The sequence below is a fragment of the Blennius ocellaris genome (genome assembly GCF_963422515.1).
Source record: "Blennius ocellaris genome assembly, chromosome: 8".
Classification (NCBI taxonomy): domain Eukaryota; kingdom Metazoa; phylum Chordata; class Actinopteri; order Blenniiformes; family Blenniidae; genus Blennius; species Blennius ocellaris.
In genome coordinates this window covers 8,028,323-8,053,950 of record NC_137657.1, presented here as the reverse complement: position 1 = coordinate 8,053,950, position 25,628 = coordinate 8,028,323, and the positions used below count along the sequence as shown (strand labels likewise).

Genomic DNA, 25,628 nt, shown 5'->3' with positions numbered 1-25,628 from the left:
AAAAAACCCGCAACAAGAGGAGGAGCATTTTCTGCCGATGCGACGCTGTATGCGTCCTGCACTGGAAAATATATGCAATTACGGGAAATGATGGATCGACACGTTTTGATGTCAACCGTTCTTTTATGTAAGTAGAAATGTCCATTCTAATATTTAATTTAAATGCGTACAAGTGACCAAACTCCCACTTTACTTCGACGCACGCACATTGGTAAAGCACGCTTTCCGGAGTTACAGAAAAAACAAAACAACGCGCTCCCACACACCGACACTGACTTTTATGCAGGCCGAATTTTAGAAATCGTCGTGTATATTAAGAAAACATGTTCAAATGTGCGTTTCTGTTGCGTGACGAGGCAACAAAGAGACAGATCTTGTTAAATTGCCATTTTTTTTAATGGAGATTGGTTGGTGCTGCGCCGAGCGAGCTCAGTTTCCTAATTTGATCCGTTAAATGTGTGTAAATGTCAAAATATAGAGATAATGTACTTAAGTAGTTATAGAGAGTGTTCGTGAGAGTGTGTGCAGTCCAGATCCATGACCACTAACATTTCATAATCAAAAGATATTAGATCACAGTAGATGTTTCTTTTTTATTATTTTCCTCTAAAAGACTGCTGACAACTTATTTATGTGCATATCTGCCATTCTGATAATTAAATATTGCTATTATCGATTTGTTTATTATGTAAATATTGTTGACCAAAAGTCCAGTCATTGAAAGTGAAAGGTAAAAGGAAAAAGGAATTCCCCAAACTTTCCCCTCGACGTTTCGATGAAACGATGCCCTATATGCGTCACTGTGGAAATCTACTGAGGAAATTCCCCACTACTATAGAAAGTCCATGATATGCAATCAAGACGGATAAGAAAACTAAAAGCAAAAATAAAAAAAATCGAATCAATCCCAGATATGATTTATGTCTCTCTGCAATGGTTTGTCAATGTACTTGTTGAACTCACTCAAGATAACAACAAAGGAACGCATTAACACTATGTACATTTTGTGGTTCATTCACAGTTTATTCATTCTTCTTTTCATTTCTCAGGCACTGCAGTGTCTGTAAGTGCCTCCTCGGAGATCAACAAGACCACATCCAATTATTCATGCTGTGGCACTCCAACCATTGAGTTTGACCCAAAGTGTGATTACTCTTGGGTCGTCAATAAGCAGGTAAAAACAAAAATCACACTGTATTCTGCAAAATGTGGCTGTTATTTTTTCTTTCTTTCAGCAAAGAAACAAAGGGGGAAAAAAGCTTGACAAGACTACTTTACATACACTATGAGTTAAAAAAAAAAACAACAACAAAAGAGAAATAGTCAAACTGCTGTTTTTCCTTTTTCATTTCAGTGACTCAGAAGCAATTTCTGATCAATATGGCACGTTTGCATTTCAGTGTTAACATAAGATTATATGTTACAGATCATGTTTTTAACCTAAATCACCAATCCTGCCTCATAGATGCTTCAATTTGAATTTCTGTGAAAGTAATTTAAAAACCTCATGTTCCAGCAACAATGTGCAAAAAGTAAATATGTGATGTGTGCAAATGTGTAAGTTGTGTGTCCTTTTTAAATAAATAAATAAAATTTGGGTCTTGAAATGTCAGTTTTGTTTGTGTTTCAGACATGATTGTCCAATTTTATTTTTTTCACCCCCCATTACCTGTAAAGTGAAGAAAAAAATAAAAGTCACAGAATCATGATACCCACAATATTACACAATATTTTCAAGCGCCAATGCACTGACACCTCCATATTTGGCATTGTGTGTCCCAGTATTACAATCTATATATTATATATTCTATACTGAAATATATGTACTCTTGCTTGAGGGCTTTTCAACCTTTTTTAATGACCCCATTCAAACTAAAAGTAAATGATGCTTTGAAGAAGGTTTTGGTAGGAACTGTGAAATAATAGTTTCTTTATGAGAAGTTCTTAATTGATTATATTTGACAGTACTCAAAAGTTACCAGAAGTCGAGTTAGAATGATTTATATCTGGTTTGAAGATGAAAAGTAACATGTTCTACTTTGATTTCAGACCATCGCTCAATACAATGGCGGAACTCAGGAAAGCGACTGCTGCTCCCCGTGCAAAGCTCTCGAGGACGGACTGCTGACCCTGGATCAGTGTGTGGAAGTAAACGCTGATTGTGTCTGCGAAGATGTACGTGACCTTTTTTCAAGGATTGGCATACTTACTGATTGGAATACTTTGATGTAATGCTAAAGTCTTAACAAACAAGCTTTGAATTCCTGTCTTGCGATTGTGTTTGCAGGGCGAGTTTGTTGTGGGGGAGGTCATTCGCTACCGCGGAGAGCCGTGCAGCAACGCAGCAACCGGAAACTTGTGTGAGTCGTTTCATCAAAGGAGTGGATGCGGTTTTTTTTCTTCCTTTTGTTGTTTTTTGTTTCATTTTCTAAGAATTAAGAGATACATGAATCTTTTTTTACGTATTGAATAGTTTTGTACTGCCACTGTTCCTGCTCTGCATCAGTTAAGTGTTTTGCATTTTGATGCGTTTTGTCTGACTCTAAAATTGTCAACTTTCAGTTTAGTAAATGTATGCCCAGAGAGCATCGTTCAATTCAAAATGGAAGCAAAGCAGTTGTGTGGTATGACTTATGCACACAGAATTTAATTTGACTCATGATTTGCCTTTGGCCACTCAGTTACAACCAAAGTCTAAAACAAAGTCAATGTGAAAAAGTTAAATTATGTATCTCTGGCACATCAGTAAATTATTTTTATTGTTATTTTACACAATGACCTCTTCAAGTGAAAACACAAATCTTTCACTGTATTTTGGGTATCTGGTCACATGACAACATAGGTTGGTGAAAACATAACTTTAATAGCACACTTCTGCACAGTTTGACCTTTTTTTTTTTTTATTCTAACCCATTTAGTTGTTTCACCTGCTGTTTTTAGCCGTTTTGACTGTTTGAGACATTTTGGTCATTTTATTCTATATAGCAGTTTCTAGCACTTATTGCTGATTGTACATTTTATCATGATTTTACCCAGTTTATATATTTTTGAGCCCTTTTTAGCCTGGAGTTAAGAGTCTTTTCCAAAAGCAAGTATGGTATGCTATGGAAGAGTTTTAGGGCCACTGAAGAAAAGAAATAAATCAGAGGTTAAAAAAAAAAGAATCCTCATACACTTTGAGGAATAAGACAAAAATCGACGTCAAGATGTTGTTTTAAGTACAATTTGGAGTCGTCCGTCATCATTTGCGCGTGGATGCTGAAATATTCACATTAAATCGAATAATTCTGACTATATCGGGTTGCTTACTTCTTATGGACATCTGATTTTACACAGGATTTCCTTGTTTAATAATAATGCATTTTATAAGCACCCTGGCGACCGCTGCCTGTGTGCCTATGAGAATCTCTGTTCCAGGTCGCCTCCCATACAGAAACCTATTGTATCATGATCAACTCAAATGAATTGGAACGCATTAGAAGGATTAAACTGCTCTTTTTAAAGTTCATTGAAGCCGTCGTTGTCTAAAACCTGTCACTGAGCCGATGTTTTCTCTTTCCTCTGCAGGTTCTGGAGTTTTGTTGCTGCTGGGTGTGGTGTTCGTGGTTGGCTGGACCAGCTGCTGCGGAACCATCGATTCTGGCTCGTCTTCTTGGTACTGTGAGGGAAACCTCTGCTCATTCGCTCAGCGCTTTTCACACTGGATCTAATCAGCAACAGTTCATATCAGGCCTTTTTATACTTTTACTGTCGTTCAAAGGGAACAATTTCTGTGCACATCAGTTTTAGTCTTTTATTATTGATTGTACTTGTCATATAAATCATTGCCACCTGCAAGACATTAAGTAACTTTCATATTTTAAATTAATACTAAATTAATTCCAATCATTCACAGTCACCGTACACTTGTTTTTTTTCTACTTGCATTTACTTTGCTGAAACTCGACACAAATTTAATTCAAATACACTTAAAAGAATCATTTCTACTTTGCTAAATATCATTATTCAGTAAATGTGCACTGTTCACAGGGGCATTATTCTAGAAATGGAAGTTCCGTTCTCGATGTTTATATTCCATGTCTCGTATGACAGAACTGCAACTTTCAGACCTCATTGATTTTGTTGTGTCGGTGTCCTCGGGGTATATTTATTGTCATAGGACTGGTGGAAGCAAGAGGAAAAAAAGTGTTTAATACTCAGTCTAATTTATTCTCATGGATCAGAACTAAATGCCATAAGAGATATTTTACTTCATTTCATCCTGAAACATTCCCAGTCTTTGCAGCCTGCAAGCTAATTTTCAGTTTAGAATTACTTGATGGGTTTTGTTAAAAAGGTCATGAAACTATGTTTTTACTGCAGTTTCAAACAAAGTTTGGGAGTTTTCACAAATTTACCAGCCATAATTCCTCTGTCCTTGTAGTGGTGGCTCTCAGCTACAACTTGTCGCTCTGGGGGATTATTTTCTTGACAAACTGATTTACATAGAAATCACAGTGAGGAAACTGCCAACATGACTCTACGTGAAACTGCTGTCGAGTTTCGCTGCATGCTGACCATTGTTTCCTGAATAACAGTTTATTTAATGGGGATGAAGACGTTTAATTTATCTGTGAAACTGTGAAACATGGTGAAGGATCAGAAGGGACTGCAGCATGAGACTGAACAAAGATCAGAGACTGTCGGAGCAAAGAAGAGCATCTGTTCCCCGAGTCCGGAGGATGTTTCACTGGAGCCAGTCTGAGTGAGAACAAAATTAAGTTTGACGTTAACAAAAGCACAATTTTTATTTTCATTTAATAAGCTTTTATATTTATTTATGTATAATAGCGGTTTTCATGAGCCCTGAGACAAATCACAGAGATGCTGGATGAAGTTTTAACTGGATTTCATATATGTTTTTAAGTCGCAAGCTCTATTCAAATAATTTTAAAGCAATTTTATACTGCTCACTAACGTGTTGACACTCATTTAAAAGCCTAGAATTTTAACATTCGTGACCGTTCATAACATATTTCAGGACCTCCTAGAATATCGACAGATTACAGGATTTCAGAACCATCCATCTCAGTTCCTGTTGACTGTGGCTGTCATTAACTCATTAGCGTACGTTTAGAACAAACAAAGCCATCAACTAATATTATTAACTATAACTATAACTAATTAACTATCATTTCAAAAATGCCTCATGTCCATGGAAATGCAGCTTTTGTGAAACGCTGCTACTATGCATGCACACCACGGCCATAGTAAACAGTTCTTCTGCACATGCTCAGTAGATGGACAATAACAACAACAATGGCAGCCTGACAGTAGTTTTATAGTTGACAGTCGCCGTAATAACAATTCAACTTCGTCGTCTGTCCACTAGAATGTCTGTGTCCTCGCCATTGTTGATGTTTGTAGTGTATTAATCAAGTTCAAGTTAAGGATTCAAGTTCTTGGTCCAAGTTCTCAAACAATACAAGCACAAAGTATCTGTGTCGCTTTCGCCGCCTTACTACCAGTATTCACTTGGGCTGGATATTTGGATCTACCGCCAAAGAACATGTCTGAATTCCAGCAATCTATCAAGCCTTTTCAGGTCTTTTCCATTATCTAACTTTTTCTTACCGATTTCCAAAGAGTTTGTTTACACTTGTCTGGTGTTTTGGACACTAAACAAGCCAGATTTTTTCCAGGCATACATGTGTGAACACAACCTTGTATTATATGTGAAAACCAGAACAAAGCTTAGTGGTGGGTGGATGGGGAGGGGGGGATGGGGGTTTTATATCCAGTCTATCAAGCAATCAACAAGGGACCAGCCACTTCATTAGGTTCACCTTGCTACTACGACTTATGTGACACTTTTAAAATGATTTGACGTTTGCTGAACAAGGTACATCGTGGAGATCAAAGAGTAAAGTCTTCACAGTCACCACAACTCTGCCTGATGTGCATATCAAAGCCAAATTCACCAAAAGAACAGTATTTATCTCTTTTCAGAGCCTTAAGTTTGCATTAATATCATTACACATTAAAGCATTACAGTGATTCCAAATGCAGGTGGTAACATCCTGAACTGTGGGGGAGTTAAGTCAGGAGTCAAATTCAATATAATATTCAAAACAATAGGTAGAGCTTCTAGATAACATAAGGTCTGTTGGCCAAGACTGGCCTGCAGGGGGCTTTAATCTGCTCTAACCATAAAGCAAATTGTCAACGTTTCAACGACAATTTACATTTATTTATTTTTAACAGATTTCTGAAGAGTAGCCAATGCAACACAGCACTGAGGCCCCAGCTGAGTTATTAGCATGAAGGCTAACTACCTCGTTGCGAGCAAACTAAGTTCAAGCTGCTTCGGTGAGTTTGTGAAAACATGCATAATGCCACAGCTTAAGTTCATTTTATCGTATTTCGCACCATTAGAGTTGGCTCAATGTTGAGATTGTAGTAATCATCAGTCGCAATTGTTTGGTTTTTGGCAGAATATTTATTTACTGTGTTCTTTCATGAAAGTAGAAGCAGAATTTGAACATAAAAGCCATCAACATTTTCAGATCAACACCTCCATGATTGGAAATATAGACATTTTAGTCATGTATAATCTATGCTACAGCAAAACCTTACATTTTAGGCTCGTGTTATACGTTTGGACTTTTCATTCATCGTAGATACTTTTCTAGTTTTTTACTAACTTTCCACTTTTAGTTGGTCCAAACAATAAATAGGCTTCGCCTTTACTGTAAACAAACATAAAGCTAAAAAGCTCTTTGCACTTTCGAAACAGTGATGTTTCCTGCTATGCACTTTTTGATACTCTTCTTTTTTAACCCCTTCATCTCAAGGCATTGTTTCAAAATAATTTCTAGTGTGATTGCACTGTTTTTGGTGTCATTTTAAGCTATCCCGTATAAACAAAAAAAGAGCTGTGTCATAATAAAACTATAAATGATCTGCTGCTCACAATAATAACATAAAGTTTATGATCACATAATACTAACAACACCAGCACTTGATAACGCAGTTGTGAAGACGCTCTTCTTTGCTTCATAACTTTCTCTGATCTTTTGATTACTGCCAAACACTGTTTACATCACTCACCTTGGTACTCGTCTCAGTAAAATGGACCTGGACACAAATCCAAAAGGAAACAATAAAAAATAACATTAATTTATTATAAAATACTACTGCTGCTATTGTTTTTTTTTCATGTTTGTTATTGTTGCCATTGTTGTTTGTATTCATTGTTTCAGTGTTTAATGTATTGTTTCGATTGTGTATGTATTTATTTTACTCCTGTATTATGTCGCCATTTTTTTCTCTTTTCCCCCCCCCCCCCCCCCCTGACATTAGATACCTCCCAGTACCAATGAATGTAATGACATCAGCTTTTTGTAATGAAAGGTTAAAGACTGTGTGCATTTCTCCTGTTATGCTTGGCACAATAAATGAACTCTGAAGAAGGCGCCTTTGAAATATGTCTAATTATTGAACAGATATCATGATTGCAAATTCTGAACTGAAGTCGCATGTGATCGAGCGCACATTGTACTTTATCACATAAAAGGGCCTGAACATGTTCAGGGTTATAAAGTGTCGTCTTTGAGAGTTCTCTACCTGTGAGGCTGAAAACGCCACTGTAAACTGTGTTTATTTTCGCTCATTGCATTAGAGTGTTGATTTATGTTCTACATTTCATGAGATCTTGAACAGTTTAAGAGAAACAATTGGATTTGTTGAAGTTCAGGCTCAATAAACAGTATCCACACCAGGCATAGAGCAGAAAAGCATTTCATCACATGTTTAAATCAAACATTTAACAACAAAAAAGGTAAATTCTCAATTTCTATGTACTGCATTCGCCTTTTAACGGTTTCTATGATAACCTGATCACAAAACTGAGTTTTCATTTAGTTTTGGTCTCTTTTTTTCCCCCATTTGAATTACTAAATAAATCCAACATGATGTTGATAACGATTAAGTCTCATTCTCGTCTCTTCAAAATAGTTTTCGCAAAGAAAACCACAGTTCGACTGTAAAATGTTAAGGCTGATAAAGAAAAGACTCGGATTAAAAAAGAAACAAACATCAGTCAGTTTATCTGAATCATTTCAGAGAACATTACATGTATTTAAGATTCTTTACAAATTATTTACACAACATTTATTGATCAAGTCTACTGATAGCAGAGAAAAGAAGAAATAACTGAACTAAAGGAAGTAATCCAGTGGGGGAATGATTTACTCTATTTTTTCCAATGACAAATTACAGCATTTCTGAATGATAAAGTATAAACCCTCGAAGGTTGTGCCTTGTTTTAATGTATGAATCCACATAAACTTTCAGCGGCGTTCCTCTCGGTACGATATTTGACCCACTGACATTTTCACACCAGCTTCTACATAAACTCACTAAAGTCATTATTGTTGAGGCTGTTTTTTTCTTCTTCAGTAAACCCAGTTCCTGTGTGATTGGCGAGACGAACCACCAGCAGGCGATTCCCATCAACTCTTGATTTCACAGCAGTCACTCGTTGTCGTGCTCAGATTTTTGAACTCACGGGTCCTTTCACCAGGCCCTGCTCTTTGCGCATGACCGGCGCGTGAATGCTGCAGTCCCGTGCCTCGCAGAATCCCGGCACGCCCGGAACACCCAGCATACCGGTCTGACCCACAGGACCGGGGAAGCCACTGGGGCCACGGGGACCCTCCATGCCGTCTTTAGGCTCGGCTGGGTGACCTGGTAAACCTGGGAGACAGATTTAGAACAAAAGTCATTGGAAACCTGACCTCCTTTTACGCAATAGTACAACTTGTATCGGGAGAAACTCTGGTAGAAAGCATGCAAAAAATTAAGGTAAATACATTTTATAACCAAATTATGGATGTTACACAAAATCTCGCACTATAATGTTCCTTTCCATTGCTATGCAGATGACACTCGGTTATACCTTTAAACTTTATAATTCATAAGGTGTGGAGCCTGTCTGTCCGGTCTTTATAAGCACACTGGTCATAATGAAAACTGTGTCTGACGCTTTTCATGAAAAATCAAAACCAAAACGTGTGAAGTTCAATTTAATTTTGACTTCAAATCACAAAACCTTATGAAACTAAAATTGACTGCAAGACTCAAGTAGATGCTTTCCATCATCTTCCTATTTGTTCTAGTACAGATATTTGAGAATATCTAATGTTTCATCCAAACATTTCCACTTGAGAGCTGGACAGTGTTCAGAGGAACTAACTAGTATTTGGTAATGAACATAATTGCTTCCAACTTAAAACCTGCATAATAATCTGCACTGTAAATATAGCATTCAAAGTGCTTCTTTAAATGTACTTCTGCTCCATGTTTTACAGAAACTCATTTTGACTAAAAATGAAAAACAACCATGGGTCAAACCTCTGAGTCCTTGTGTCCCGTCGGGTCCTGGCAGGCCTTTACCTCGATCTCCTGCAGAGCCTTTACCTCCCTTCTGACCTGGTGGCAACATTTTCAAAAATAATTTAAAGGAAAAACTCTTATAACACAAAACTCAGTTTAACATTTATCTGAGGCTGTAAATTATGGTGTGCAGAGTCCGTGTTTAATCTTTTAATTTGCAAAAGTCTGTTCCATTTTTCTTTTTTGTTTACTCTTGAATGACCAAGGCGGAAAGGCTGCTTCTGCTCATGCAGTAAATAGTTCCTCTGCAAATAGGCGAGTAAACAACAATGTGTGTCATGACTCCCAGTCCATGTTCTCCTGGGACTTGGTAGTTTGGTTTTTTTAGTCACCTGTAACAACAATCCAACTTGGTTGTCTGCCACAAAACATAAAACAAACAACAGCACCCACTAGTGGCTGAACATGAAAACATCCTCGTCAGCATTTTGTGCCGTTTCCTTGTGTCGTTTCCAAAACGTTACTGTGCAAACATAAACCTTTCGTCAAAACTACTTTTTCATTCTAGTATCACAAACAAATTTTGAAATATCAAAAGTTTGCTGTTACCTGTGTCTCCCTGCGCTCCCTTCTGCCCCTCCAGCCCTCGGTCACCTTGAGCACCTCTGGTTCCTTTTGTGCCGGCTTTTCCAGCTTTACCCTGAAAGATCAAGGCAAAAATGTTGTCTGATACAAACTTGATATAAAAGGCACTTGCTCGATCGTTTTTTAAGCAGGTTGTAGATCATGGCACAGCTACATTTTGCAATAATTCCAGATCTTTTGTATTTTCCATCCTGTCAAGTGGGACTTACAGTTTTTCCTGCTGGTCCTGAGAGTCCCGGGGATCCTGGAGGACCAATGAGAGTCCGGTTGTTGATGGGGCAGCCCTGGGAGCACTTGGCTCGGATTGAGGAGGCGTACTGGGAGATCTGCGCCGTGACCACACTTTTGCAGAGCTGCAGGACCTGCTCATCAGTCAGACCAGGACCCTGAGGGAGAAAGAACATTCGTCAGCCCTTCTCACATGTTATATTAAAAAAAAAAAAGTCACTTCAAAAACACCTGACAAACTACATTCAATTTGGAGTCTGCACTCATGCAGATGTTACTCACAGTTGCGCCTTGCACTCCTTTGGGACCTGCACGACCTTTGACCCCGGGGTCACCGAGTGGACCGCGATTTCCTCTGGTCCCCGGGATCCCAGCAGGTCCGACGGGACCGGAGACACCGCCACGACCGTTTGCTCCTTTTGGTCCACGCTGTCAAAATATACATACATACATATAAACTGTAAGAAACCTGCTGTTGTGTTTCATCACTCATGTCCAGCACTTCCTGTTTTATTTTGTATTTTCCTTCCCCCTCTCATTTCAGACCGTGACTTGCTCCAATATTCTGCCACCATGACTATTTACCCCGCCCCAGAGTAGTTTCACCTGTTCTCCACTCCCTCATGTATAAATAGTCCTTGTTTCCCTTCGTCTTGTTCTGTCATGTTTCAGTTTGCATTTTTCTGGGTTCTGAGTCAATCATTTAAGTCCACCAGTTCTGTGTCTGAGGTCGTTACACTTGCATTTGTGGGATGAGCAGCAGAGCATCTATGTGAGTTGTGAACCAGGGGGAAAAATCCCAGAATTTTCCCATCCAGTTTTTTATTTTATTTTATTTTACTTTATTTTTTGAGATTTCCCCCCCCAAAAAATATCTTCATGGAGTTTCTGGTACCTCCAGGAAACAGCTATTTGACCGTCAAGATGAGATTCGGCATCAATCTCATATCTTTGGAGGAAGCATCAGGGTTTTGGCTCATTGATTTTGTGGATAATTTTAGAAATCCAGCCTAATTGCTTGCTGAGGAAACTGTGACGATTTCTATGACGTATGGCTGAAACTCATCTCACCTGTCCTTTGTCTCCTCGATCACCAGCAACTGCCTGAAGAGGAACAAACAAATCGATGAGGAAAGAACGGGGGAAATAAAAATCAAGCTAGTCAGTGGAATAACCACTCTGTCACCAGTGTGTACACAGGCGAGATTTACCTTTTGTCCTTTACCTCCTTTAACACCTTTCTTTCCTGCTGCACCCTGCAGTAAGGAAAACAACCACCATGAAAGAGGAAGAACCCCAGTTCACTGGTTCCTGTAGTAACATTAAACTTTAGAGTAACTAATCAAGCAAGCAGAACCGCGGGTGGAAATAAAACAAAACATGGGAAATCCACGATAGGTGGGATTTTTAATTGACGAATCCACACCTCACAATCACTTCACCTCACCTTCTCTCCATCTGGTCCTGTTTCGCCTTTTGACCCCTGAATACACACACACACAAAACATAAACACTCAATAAGATAGAACTGATTCAGGACAAAAAAAAGTAGAGAAAAGCTTCCTTACATACACTTTACATGCATTCTGGGTTATGTGAGTGTCATAGGACACATAAGCACTGTTCAGTAGAATTTTATGCCAAACGAATCATTCAAAACCCTTCAAGATGACACTGAATGTGATGATGTGATGGTGAATACACACTGTCTGGCCCTGGAGGCCCTTTGGTCCTTGTTTTCCAGGTATCGCAGCGTCTCCTTGCTCTCCTGCAGCTCCCTGTTGGACACAAAACATTTATTCATTAACAACACATTCTAAATTCCAATTCAGATGACTTTGATTTAAAGCTCTCATGTTTATTTTCACAATCTATATAAACAACCGCTCAAATATTACAAATGATTAAGAAATAAATAGACAGTAATCCATCACCAAAAGCATTGGGATATCTTTTATTGGTTAACCATTTGTATTGATATCTTGTGATATCTTGTTTATTTTAAGTCATAAATCCCAAGTAATTGTATTTTTTTTAAAGGTAAAGTGACAATATGATATAATAAAAAAATCAAAAATGCAGAAAAAAGAGGAAGTTGAAGTCATGTGAGATTACACCGCTCTGAGAAAAACATTCATGTTTAAGTTTTAATAACAAGTCAGATTATGTGTGTATGGAATTCTAAAACTGGAGTCTCTATTGAGAAAAGAACTATATGTGTGTTTATGGTCATTTATGAGTGTTTAAGGACACTTGTCTGTTATCACAAGCTTTTGGTTTACTTATAGATTTTACTATTTTCTCCTTAAAAAGGACAAATTCTCTATTTCATAGATTATGTGGGAAAAAAAATTTTTTTTTCGATATATAAAATCTCTGAATGATGTTCAACAGGTGTTTCAGAAAAAACCTCAAATCTGCTTCTCTGTTTGTTTGTGGCTGGATCCACTGTGAGATAATTGTATCTTTGTTTTTGCCTTGACAGCTGTCAGCTGTCAGCTGAGGTAAAGTCCCCTAGGGGACTTGACCTCACTGCTTCCCCTTTGAAAGGCCACCAGACTCTGCTGACCACATCAATGTCAAAACAACCTTGAGGGACTCAACCTTTGTGACATTAGATCCTCATTAGATGACATTTGAGTCTAGTTTCTATCATGGGTGACATTACAAGCTGCTTCCACATCAGGAGATACATTTTTTTTACCGGTGTTGTTCTTGTTTAGTTTTACTACTAACAGATCAGACAACAGATGTTTTGCACGGAGCATAAACTCAGGTTTAAATATATGTATGTTATCTGTTCTATTCAGGACTGTTCAGACTCACTTTCACTTCTTTTAGTGAGTCACTGGAAACTTAGTAACAAAAGACAGTGGTGATGTTTAAATGTAAGGCTTTGCCAGACACCGAGGGCCTCATGTACAAAGGCTTTGGTGGATTTCGCGTGGTAAAATGGCGTACGCTTAAATCAATAAAACGTGCGCACAAAAACATCCAGATGTCTGAATCTGTGTGTACACATGAAACCAAGCACATTTCCTTTGTGCATCTCAATCAATGTGGAATTGAGCGCATATACTGGAGTACCTGACTCTTCCCTGTCCACGCCACAAATTGAATATGGAAATCATATTTAAATGAGCCCTGTACTCACCACAGCGCCCACTCTGCCCCGAGGTCCTCTGACACCACGGTCCCCTTTAGTGCCCTGCGTGAGAGGAAAGGAAGAGGAACAGGTGAGATAATGTATGTATGTGGATAAAAACTCCAAGCATTTAATTTAATATTTAATTTACTCTACATTAGGGCACAATGTTTTAATCACACTACTACAGCGGTGTTCTATCATTGACTTGGCAAACACATCAAGTTTCATGATACTTGCATCATGTGATACATCATGACTAATCAGTAGGATTCTGTGGTTTCGGTTGTGATCCTGCCATGATGACAAACAACTCGTTCCTGTTCCACAAAAAAACCCAATATGTGCATCTTTATCAGAAGCCCTGTTATACTACTCACTTCTATCACTAACATCTTATCTAGACAAATCTAAAGGACTCAGGAAATACTTTGGTTTGAGTCATCTGTGAAAAAAAACAAGGAAGCAGTGGACAAAAAAAAAAAAACATAATCAAGGTGACAAGCTTTATCTGGAGCTGTTAGCATTGACGCAAAGCTCAAAATGTAACTGGAATCCACTGGACCGATTTAGCATCATGTTTCATAACACAAAATCTATTTACAATAGGCTGTGTTTTCATTTAAATCAGACTCTAGAATAAAGGTTTTCTTCAGGAGCCATATCACCTCAACAGAGTCTGCATGTTCTCCATTGTGCATGTGTGGTTTTCTTTAGACAAGAACTCATCCCACCGCCTTAAAAACATGTGTTTGAGATGAATTTGTGGCTCTAAAGGTCTGAAAGGTCTCCTTTCACACATAAAGCAACAGACAAGAAACATACAAATCGATCCCAATAACACAACCGGACCGGGATAGTACATGAGAGAGACTTCCGTGAGTCTGCACACAGTTGAGTACTGAAGTAGAATAGTGAGCAATTTTGTTAAGCTTTACGAAAGTCGATGTTTTGTCACCTTGGGACCGAATGGTCCAGGCTCTCCCATCACCCCGGTTACACCGATAGAACCCTGGCGAGAGAGACAACAGCAATAAAGAAATGCTTGAATACGAATGGCCGCACAGTTTTAAGTGGTTTATTACGCTAAACGTAATCCACTCACATCTTCTCCGGGGTCACCGTCGCTGCCTGGAAGGCCGCCATGACCTTTGGTACCCTGACAGGGAGAGAAGAGGAAGGAAAAGAGTCGGGACACAGAGCAGGTTATGATGGGATGACTTCAGGAGGTCAATGAAGCGACACTCTTTATGATGACAACGGCTCTTCTTGTTAAATTTATTGATTGACACATTCCTTTTGTTTGGGAAGTGAAATGAAAGAATTCATCATCGCAGGTTCCAAAGGGAATTGGTTGTGTTGAAAAAAAAATGGTTTAAACTTATCTTTATCTGAAAATAAAACAAAATGTATGGTATTTGGAAGACCCTATCATAAGAGTGTGTGATTGTAGATGAAATACTGTGCCGGAAGACACATGTATAATATATTAAATGGAACGTATCAAAATAGTTTGCTGCTCTATATAAAACGAGGCACTGTTAAATAGAAAAACCTTGAAAATGCTCTATTGTTCACCTATGGTGTCAAATATGCTTGACTGTGCTGAGATTTGGCTAAGTAAGTGTAAAACTAGCACAGATTCAATAATTAAACTAATGAAAAGTGCTATTCAATTAATAAATAATGCCAATTATTTAGATTCTACAAATCCATATGGTCTTGCACTTAAACACGATGGGATCTTGTTTCAGTTCAGATTGATGATGAGAGAAAAGGAGTTTCATTAGTTATGTGATTGTCATGTTCTATAGTTCCTTTTTCTGTCCCTCGTTCATCTGTTGTGGTTAGTATTTAGTGGTTTTTCTTTCTAAGTTGCACATATCTTCGTGTATTCCATAGAATTTCTATGATCATCATAAATAAGTTGGTGGCTTCAGCCTGTTCCTTTTTATCGGTTATTTAAAGTGAACAATATTTTGTTTATTTTATATGTACTGAGCTATAAACAAATATAAACCAGTAATTCATATTCTATCCATTTTAATTTGAATTTAGAGCTATAATGGAAGAAAACTGACCCCAACTTATTTGTGTTTGTTTGTTTTTCTGGGTGTTGTTGTGCTGAAATCCCCACGTTTTCACATCAGAGATACCAGAAAAACACTAGAACATTGTACCTTCATTATATATTCATGATGTTGTTGTGAATGTGTCAGTGAAAGTCCCTGAAACATTTCAAATTTGTCCTGAAAATATCACATGACTGTTTATTTGTTTATTCCCACAGAGGTCAAAACAACAGACTATTTCTATCTCTACTGAGAAAGTGAAAGTGAATCTATTTTTACACATTGACATGCCAAGTGTTTGTTTGTGTTTACTTTACCCCACAGTCATGTTCAGACATGTACATGTATGAGTCTACGAAGGTAGTAGATTTCAAATTACCAGCACGAGTGACTTATCTTGTGATCACAGGGACTTTTAGACGAAATAAATGTGTTTTTCCAGCCTTATGACACAGAAGGTCAGTGGTGATGACTTCTCTTGTGATTTATCAGCTCTTCCTCACATGAATTGTATTTGTGTAAGCAGCTTTCACGCTCATATAAATAAAACCCCGACCTTTAGTGGCTGTAGTAAAATATAAAAACAGTATCATAAAATAGGTTCAGTACTTCTCTGGGGGGAAACCAAGAGTTTCGCAGTGAAGCTGCAGTCTTTCGATTGAGAGACAACCGACTCTAGCAACTGAGCCACTACCAACTGTTTCTGCCCATCAATTTATTGTCATATTGATGTTAATATTATTACTGATCATATCTATGATCGCTCTCTAACTTCTAGAAATATTGTTATCGTTTTCATCTTCTGGGTTTAAATTAAACAATTTCAAACATTCCAAATACAAAAATCTAATTTTTTTTTAATACCTTCATATATATCTTTGTCAGAGGTGCTTCAAAACAGAAAGTATTTATTTAGAACTCACAGTTGTGTCATCAAACAATGTAAAGGATATGATTTTCTTGTTCTACTGCGTCAACCTTCAGGAATCCCTCCCAACTGAAGTAATCCAGCATTACACATTTCCTCTGATTTGATATCGACGGATGACCATCCCTTAACAATGACGCTGAGATTTAGTTTCAAGTTCAAAATGAGGTCAGTTGTCTGGTGGTCTGTGACTCGCAGATTGATTTTGCATGCGTCAGTTTCCCTTCAGGAGTTTAGGAGTAAAGGAAACTAAAAGCAGAGCTCATTCCTCTGCCGTCTCACACTGCGGTCAATGAAAACATGAACATGGTCTGTGGATCTGTACCTTCGGTCCGCCCTGCCCCAAACCTCCAGGCTGTCCAGGATAACCCTGAGGATCACAAACAGAAAATGTTCCGCTCAGATTATCAAAAACATGGAACTGTGTGGTTCTGCATCATACAAAATATCAATAAAACACAGTAATGGGAAGATGTTAATGTGATATACCTTGATTTCTAAGACTTTTTGCAATTTGTTTTGTTTGTCGGTGCCATCTCCTGTCTTGATCTTTTCTTATTATTTCTTTTTTCTTATATATGAGTGAGAAACATTTCAATAAGTGAGTCTCCTGACATCAGTTATGGTCTAAGTTCAAATTAGACGTTGTAACTTTTGATATAATCAATTGGTAAGAAGTGGAAGGTTGTGACCAATATGAAATAAACATAACTGGGTGAGGCAGTTGTAGGCAATAACTCACAATAAAAAGTTCCACTTGTGCCTTACGTATTAGCAATATTCTAATTTTGGCCAGAAAAGTTGCTTTTCATCATGAAACCCCAGAAGTTCAGCATCCAGCCAATAACTGCAGCTCTGCCTGGTCGTGTGTCTTTAGAGCCAGATGGAGGAGGAATAAAAGCTCTGCTCTTATGGATTAGAGGAAGTTTGGAAGAGATTATGGAAGAAAGTCCAAAATAAATCCTGAATGGACAAAAGCTCAAGGGAATCAAACGATGTTGTGATTTGCCTTACAAGGTAGCCTCTTTCACCGACATCCCCTGGGAACCCGGGAGCTCCAATTTGACCCTGAGAGAAAAGGCAGTTAGAACGACATAAAAATTTTTTAAAAAACCTGGTGGTCATTAAACCATTAATAACTGAAAGAATGTGTCTGTTTTGGACAACAACAACAACAACGACAAAAGTCACACCAAGTTGAGATGTACAATCATTTTCTATAGTTATGTAGATACAGCAAATTAAAATACTTGTAGATTCTGCAGAATTGCATTGAAGAAAGGTGTTTTTTCTCTCTTAGGGCTTCAATAGAGTTTATTTCTTTACCTTGAGCCCGTCTCGTCCATGAGGACCCTCTTTGCCTCGGTCACCGAGAGACCCCTGAACAGAAAAACAAAGAAAATCGAATTAATAAAAACTAAACAAATGAACAAAAACTAATTACAACAAGATAAAAATCAGTTCTATTATACAGACTTTAGACTAGATGAAGAATGGTTTAAACAAAACAAATATTTTTTAATTTAATATGTTGAACGTGTCAAGAACTGTTATACGTCATAATTAAACAACTTTAAAAACATCAGTGAGTCTTTCACCTTGATCCCTTTACCAGCTTTTGGTCCAGGAGTCCCAGCGTCACCACGGCGACCCTACAACACCATAATAATAATAATAATAATAATAATAATAATAATAATAATAATAATAATAATAATAATAATAATAATAATATGGTATTAACAGTATTTAAGAGGTATGCTTGAAAAAAAAAAGATGAATTCAGCTGTCTATCAGAACTAAAATAAACATGGATCACAATGAAAAGTTGTCTGTTGGAGCTCGCTGTAATGTAATCATGAGTTGAAGACATGTGCTTCTGAATGTATTAAAGATTTGTGTATTATTTTCTCATTTCTAATATCTGACACTATAAAACCGATAATGAATTGGCAAATAATGTTCCAATACAGAAAAAAAAAATCACATTTAGAATAAGTAAAGCTGCAAATTCTTACTCAATGTTCAAGCGGTAATTATTATGGGCAATAACAGTTGGAAAATCCCTTTGAGTCCCGATAACGTCCATGCTTTGTTTGTTTATTGATGGTATACACAAGAGATAAACAAGTCGTGATTGTGGTGGAGAGAAAAGTCTGGGTAGTTTCCATATATACACATAACAGCACCTCCATGAGGGCTAAAGACCACCTGGATCTCCTCACACAGGGAGTCTCTTGCAATGAGAATTACATTTCCATCTTTTCTTTGCCTGCATCTGAATGTAGCGTTAACACATGTACAAGTGGCGTGAAAGTCAAAGCTTATAATGTGTGTTCATATCATCATGTTTCTCAAAATAGCGTCAAAATTCAGTTTCAAGAAAATGGTTGTATGATGACAAGTTGTTGTTGTTTTTTGTTTTTATTTTAGATATGTGAGTCGGAGCGCGTTTCCTTACAGTCTCACCAGGAACCCCGACTCCTCCGCGAGGCCCCTCCATCCCGACCTCGCCCTGGAGCAGCGGGAGAAGACGTGTGTGTCAAAACAGAACGAAAATGTGACTTCAGATATGGCTTTTAGTTGCAAAGTTTGTTTTGAGACCCTTTAGTCAGAGTGTCAATGTGCGTCACTGCGTGTTTACCTTCAGACCCAGCTCTCCGGTCTCACCCGGGTCTCCTGGAAGTCCAGGTTCTCCCTGAAAGATTTGATCAATACATAAATTCCTAAATCCTTGCAGATTGGACCGGGACATTTCAATCAAGGGATCCACAAGCACTTGAATTCAGATGTTTTCTTTTACGTAAAACAATTGCTCACCATCGCTCCAGAGAAACCAGAAGCTCCGTCCTCTCCTTCAGGCCCCGCGTCTCCCTGCAAGACGGGAAGGCAACAATCAATATGGCAATTTTCCCCCCCCGTAACACTCGTTTTTATCTCAATCAGAATTAATATCACAAAAATGTGTCAAGCTGATTTATTTTTTTTAAAGAGCAACTTACTCAATAGGTTGCATGTAAAATCAATTTAGTCATTCTTAGAATACGTTGGTGAAATTGCGTTAAATGTGTGAGTGTGAAAACATAAAATCCCATTGAAAGTACACAGAAACACTTCAATTTCTCTTTTCTTGAATAAAAACGTTGTGATTGTTTCATGTTTCATTCTCGAGGTGGGCAGTACTCTGTAAATGTCTTTAAACATTTTGTTTTTACTTCTGTAAGTAGTTATGTTGCTCTTTGTAATCCAATCAGTTCTTCTTTTTTTTTCCTCTCTACTTTTACTTTCAGACCGTAAGTCCTATAAAACATGGGTGTAACGAACATGAACGTTCCCCCCACGATTACAATCATCTTCACAAGCTGTTTACTCACAACTGGTCCAGGGTCTCCTCCACGTCCCCGAACCCCCATCGTGCCTTTATAACCCTTTAATACAACACACACACACACACACACACACACACACACACACACACACACACACACACACACACACACACACACGGATGACTGAACAAACACACGCACTGTTCTCGTTTGGAAGTATAGTACTGTCATTTAATTTTTCTTTATTCTGTTTTTTTTCTAGTCACAGTAGAAACCTGCAGTCACAGCTCTTCACCTCTCTGCCTTGAGATCCTGGCTCACCGCCTTTGCCCTGCAGACCTCTGGATCCCTGACACGCACACGCACACGCACACACAGTCAAATTAGAGGGAAATTCATGCGCATTAATTTAAAAACAAACAAACAAAGCAAATGTGCACATCCTGAAAACTTTGAGTCCGCTTGAGCTTCAGTTCAGTTTCACCACAATCTACAAGACAATTCTCACAAAACAAAACCACATATGATGTTAATTTAACACTAATTTTGACAGAGAAACATCAAAACAGAGAAACAAAACTGTGGGGAAATATATATATATTTATAAACATATGTATATGTATATGTATATATACATCAGTATATATGTTTGAATTGAGACAAATAAAAAAAATTTGAAAGAAGTTCGGGGATATTTGTTCCTATTGGACACAATTTTTTTTAAAATAATAAACAACAAACCAATATTTACGTTTCACTTCTGGTCGAGTGTCAAAGTACACGAGCGCCCTCTACTGAAGAGACAGAAACCTCGCTGCTCTATTGGTTGTCAGGTAAACATAACCCATTCCATTTCTATGAAAATACAGTTGATTTAAAAAAAAAAGAACAACATAATAAAATTACTTTTCTGGGTCATATTTTGAAGGAGCTTGACACCAGTTGTATCGGTGTGATGTTCTTAATAAACATGAGTTTGAGTGTGAGGAGGTGAGCGGCTCCTCATGCAGTGACAGTGATGTACAGTAATGACCTTTGGTCCTGCAAAGCCGCCGAACCCGGGTTCTCCGGGTTCACAGTCACACTCAGTCGGCCCCTCGTCCACAAGCGAGGCGTCCAAACCGGACTCCTCGGACGAGCCTGTGATCTCAAACGGCACCTGAAGCACAAACCAATGTCATGATACTGTATTAAGAAGAGTTTAAAATTGTCCAAAAAACTTTGTAAAGAACATATACAGAAAACTAACTTTTGAAGACAAACTACTTCACAACACAAACTCATCTTAGCTCTTTCAGCACATTTTGTTGTTTTGCTTTTATCCATCATTGAAGCACATGTTGACTCTTTACTTCAGATAATTATTGTTTTTTTACACAACATTTTAAGTGTAAACGCATGGGGTTTTTTTGCATTTTTTGTTTCAGGAAAGTTTAGCAGTTTTGCATTATTTTTACAGTCATAATACTTCGCCGCCATTGTTGTTAAAGTCTATACTCTTGCATGAACAGAAGAATTATTTACTATGTCCACAGTGTGCACGTGCAGTAGCAGTGTAACACACCACACAGTTGTGAAAACAGACCCACAAAAAGTTGCGTTTTCACTGTGTTGGCATCATTAGGGGAGTTTAAAACTTACATAGCAGAGAAGGAAACAGTCTGTCATTGAAGTGATATCAGTCAATATCAGCTTTGACCTTATCACATTACTGCCCCTGAAATATAAGGCCCAATGGCTGCCCTCCAGTCCCCCCACCCCCCTCCAGTCCCCCCATCCCCCCGACCTGCATGGCCTCCTTGTCCTCCTTGGCGTAGTGGGATTCAGCAGTGGTGGCGTAGGGATATAATTCCTCAGTGATCATGGTGACCTGCGCGGGGTCGTAGTCGTCCTCCTCTGCCTCTTCGTCGTAGCTGTGTGTCGGTTCGGGGGGATACTCTGAGGAAACATCACGGAGAAGCTCTGTCCCGGGACTTCAAGGTGAATTAATGTTTTCAGTTTGAGAGTGAGGCTCTCAAAGTGGAGCTTCCTGCTGGACTCACCCGGATGAGGAGAGGCCAAGTTGCCATAGTGGTCGAGTATCGACGACTCCTCGGAGGTTTGATCCTCACCTGAAGAAACAGAAACGTGCAACTTAATACATTGACACAAACCAGTGCGATATGTTGAGTGAGGGAATACAAATGTAACAATGCACAGAATTACCATGAGACTTTTCCAAATTATAGACTCTGAAATACTGTTTCTTGCTTAAATTTTTCTAAACGGTTCTAATTTTTGTGGATTACGTACAAAACTAAAATCATATTGACTTTATGCATTTCCAGTCGTTTTCATGGATATTTTCAGGCCCCTTGTATTTGGAACAACTTCTCAAGGAAATAACTAGCAGAAGTTTTGACTTCTCTCAAAATGCAATCTCATAAATGTCTACTCAGATTTGTGTAGTCATTTCTATTTTATATCCTTTAATCCATTTCATTTTTTATTTTGCGAGTCATTCCAAACTTGACTGCTTTTGTTATTACTTCTGATTTCTTTAACTACTCAACTTTTCTTTTAAATTGTAAGTTCATTGTAAATGTATTCATTTCATTAGATCCTTACAGTTTCTGTCAAATCACTTTATTTGTAATGGTGCTATACATTTCTGGATACACTTCCTGTAACTTTTCCATGATTTAATCTGACAAGCCTCTCTTTATTTCATTTAATCTTTTTTCCATCTTTCTTTGATGAAAGTTGGCTTATAACACTCTGATTCTTTTGCTTGTTTATTTCTAGCTTTGAGTAATCGATTCTTGTTGTTTTTTTTCTCTTGCTTCCTGGTTAATGACAATAAAACACCCATCAGACAAAAGAATAGCCGTGTTAATGGAGTGAATAACAGAAATGATCCCAGCAAGAGGCAGCTCTGACCTGAGTGATATCCAGAATATTGATCCTGGCCCAGAGAAGAGATGACACACACCATGAACACAAGCAGACCTGAGAGGAGCGACCACTGCAGGTAGACACAGCAAACACAACACAGACACTCAGTCGATATCCTCTACAGTGTAATACACTATAAGACACTTTGCTAAACTCCCCCGTGGTTAAAGCAGGCTCAGAAGATGGATGAAGCTAGTATGTAATGTTAATCTTGTGACCTTATTATGTTCGCTATCTCCGGATTCATTTCTGATCATCCCTGTAAGGACATGCATGTGAGCTATATGCTTGAAGTTTTCTTCCTCTTCTTCCCAAAGCCGATCTGTTGTGACAATGTCTCCTTTTTTAAATTAATTTTATGCACTGCTGCTCTTGGATTGCTGTTGAATTTGCATTGAAATCATTGTTAAAGATCTCACAACTAAACTTTAATTAGGCAACCTTCCACATTTCTTCCTGTTGTTTACTCCTCATAACAAGTATCTTCCGTATGAGCATGACTTACTGTGGCACGAGTAACATAGAAAGTAACATAAGTTCCAGTGTTTTGACTACTTTTTCTTTGGGGAAATATTTCAATCAGTGATTATAGAGGAAAAAATGGAAAGGAAACAAAGGTCTGAGAACCGTGATGCAAAGACAAGATTTCCACGTTTTAACAGGCACCTAATGCAAATATGCAAGTAATCCATATTCATTGATGAAATCTTTGCATATAATTTATGATGTTGCAGGATAATGGAGCCCAGCAGTGTAGAAGAAGTGTCAAAATTATTATATACAGTTAAAAAAATGTCCAAGAAATTATCATAAATATTGCATAATAGCCAAATGATCGCTGGATACTTGATTTTGCTTAACTAAGCAAAGGTACAAATAACCTGTCGGTAAATGTGACTGGTCCAAGGCTTGAAGTTATATATGTTATTTTAAAAGTGGAAATTATCATGTCATTTTTTTTTTTTAATCTTCTGACGTGTATCACATCAGCAAAAAGCTTTTTGTGTATCGTTCGTTTTTATCTTGCCAGTGGTCACCAGTACAGAAAGTAAAGCTGCTCAATCAGCCACACATCACAAATTTAAAATCATGTCATCACTTTGTCTCAACAAAACCAACCATGAACCACTGATACTTTTCACTGTAAGCACATAAACACAGATAAAGTCAAATGACCTTAAAGTACTGGGTTAGTTACTAGAAATAAAAATGAAATGCATGCATTCTGATTATTACATTGATGTGGACAGATGTGATTGGTCAAAATGTGGCCTGCCGGTAGTGAAGAGGAGATTTTTATGGCTTTCCCAGTAATCAAAGTTGCCCATTCCTGCTATCGGGGTTGAAAAGCAAATCGAAAACCATAAAAACCAGCATCCACACTTTAATTTGAACATTTTACATCAGCTTCATAGGCTACAGCCAAACATAAACATAAAGAATACATACACCTTATCTATGAACCAGAGCTGGAATGCTTTTTTGACCGTATTTTAGAAACATGCAAATTAGATTTAATTTTTCTGTTTGTTAAAAGGTTGTGGTGCTGTGGAGGAGCGGAGGAGTTTCTTTGAAACAGTTTCCTACTCGAGCCTGAACCTTCAGATGGCTGGAGTCAGTGACATGTTACTCTGCTGGTGTTTGAGTGAGAACTGAGTGCACTGAGAGGCTTCTTTGTCGGGAGGAAAACTGCCGAGCTCTTCTCAGACTCCGGTGACATTCCTCAGGCTTCATTGTGAGCTTGGACCTCAGAGGCAGATAACCTGCGTGGCGGTTTGTGGAGATGAGATTTGTAAAGTGAGGGCCAAGAAGCATCCACATGGGACTTCCAGGATCTCTGTCTGAATCCCTGCCTCTGGTTTAAGATGACTTTTTACTTTTTCCCAAAGGAAAAAGAACCGTCATAAATATAGGTATATCATTTAAATGAAGGACCTGCCAACCTGTGTTGAGGTCACTTCAAGGCCCTGCTAAATGCACAATGCCTTGTAGATAAATATTGAAAGCCACAGGTTAGTTTAAATCTGAATCCTACAGATTATCATACAAGGCAGACATATTGAAAAAAGGGAAAAAATTATCTAAAAGAGCAGCAAACCATTCATAAAGGATTCAAAATTACAAACGGTATTAATTTAACCCAGATCAATAACGGTAAACAATCTCAAAAATCACATTTCTATTAAAAAAAAAAAAGTCCTCAGTATGTTCCACTCATGAATATGTATTAAAAACTTTAACATTCAATGATATCACAGTCTCACTCTCAGTTTAAGTACATGAGCAAGCAGTACATTGTCTATCACACGAGAGGCTTTTCCCTTTGCTGCTCAAGAAAAAAAAAAGGCATTTTAATGTTGGGACAAAACTTATTTACAGATTGCCGTTTTAGCTTTTCCTGGAAAAATTTTCAAGAACAAACTCGGCAAATTAACAGCAATCAAAGGTCCAAATTTCAATTACAACACCTTTATCTTTACATTTTATCTGACTGAATCTGAACATTGACTCAGTCTGCATGTTGACATCGATTATACCAAATCTAATTCTTGCTTCAACTCCACAGGTCTTAATTAAAGTCAATTTCCTTTATTGAGGCACAGTTAAGTCGACACAGGTGATATTCTTCTTCGGCACCTCAGACAGACAGAACATGACGGAACCTCCTCTTACCTGGTCTCTGGCGGCTCCCATGGCGCTGCACAGCGAGTCCCCTCAGACCAGAACAAATCCTGTTCAGACTCCCTTCAGGTTACGGATGAGAAAAGCTTTTCCCTGAGCTCTTCACTTCACAGCATTCAGATGTTGCAACCCCCCCATCCTCTCCATTGACTCTCCTCAGGATCCGTCAGGTTCCCAGGCACTGATGGGATACCGCTTTTTTTTTTTTTTTTTTTTTTCCTTCTCGTCGTCCATCTCTTCTTCTCAACAGGGTGAGAAATACCGGAGCCAGAGTCCAGCACCAGCAGAGA

General features: G+C 38.2%; 2 protein-coding genes across 2 annotated transcripts; one reads left to right on the top strand and one right to left on the bottom strand.

Moving 5' to 3' along the window:
- The first annotated feature begins 57 nt into the window (after positions 1 to 57).
- On the top strand, positions 58 to 5,720 carry LOC308133063 (uncharacterized protein). Its single transcript, XM_080500332.1, has 5 exons — positions 58 to 127; positions 1,050 to 1,174; positions 2,050 to 2,175; positions 2,288 to 2,360; positions 3,568 to 5,720. Exons 1-5 carry the CDS (start codon positions 73 to 75, stop codon positions 3,708 to 3,710), a joined length of 522 nt encoding a protein of 173 aa, XP_080356458.1. The 5' UTR covers positions 58 to 72; the 3' UTR covers positions 3,711 to 5,720.
- A 2,810-nt stretch (positions 5,721 to 8,530) lies between these two features.
- LOC308133790 (uncharacterized protein) lies at positions 8,531 to 25,350 on the bottom strand (the record flags this gene model as incomplete). Its single annotated transcript, XM_080501302.1, has 25 exons — positions 8,531 to 8,736; positions 9,394 to 9,471; positions 9,985 to 10,075; positions 10,230 to 10,406; positions 10,531 to 10,677; positions 11,320 to 11,352; positions 11,460 to 11,504; positions 11,696 to 11,731; positions 11,955 to 12,026; positions 13,403 to 13,456; positions 14,352 to 14,405; positions 14,499 to 14,552; positions 16,719 to 16,763; positions 17,408 to 17,461; positions 17,720 to 17,773; positions 18,855 to 18,908; positions 19,038 to 19,091; positions 19,214 to 19,267; positions 19,768 to 19,821; positions 20,018 to 20,071; positions 20,756 to 20,881; positions 21,509 to 21,660; positions 21,765 to 21,833; positions 22,642 to 22,726; positions 25,330 to 25,350. 25 exons carry the CDS (start codon positions 25,348 to 25,350, stop codon positions 8,531 to 8,533), a joined length of 1,923 nt encoding a protein of 640 aa, XP_080357428.1.
- Positions 25,351 to 25,628: the final 278 nt, after the last annotated feature.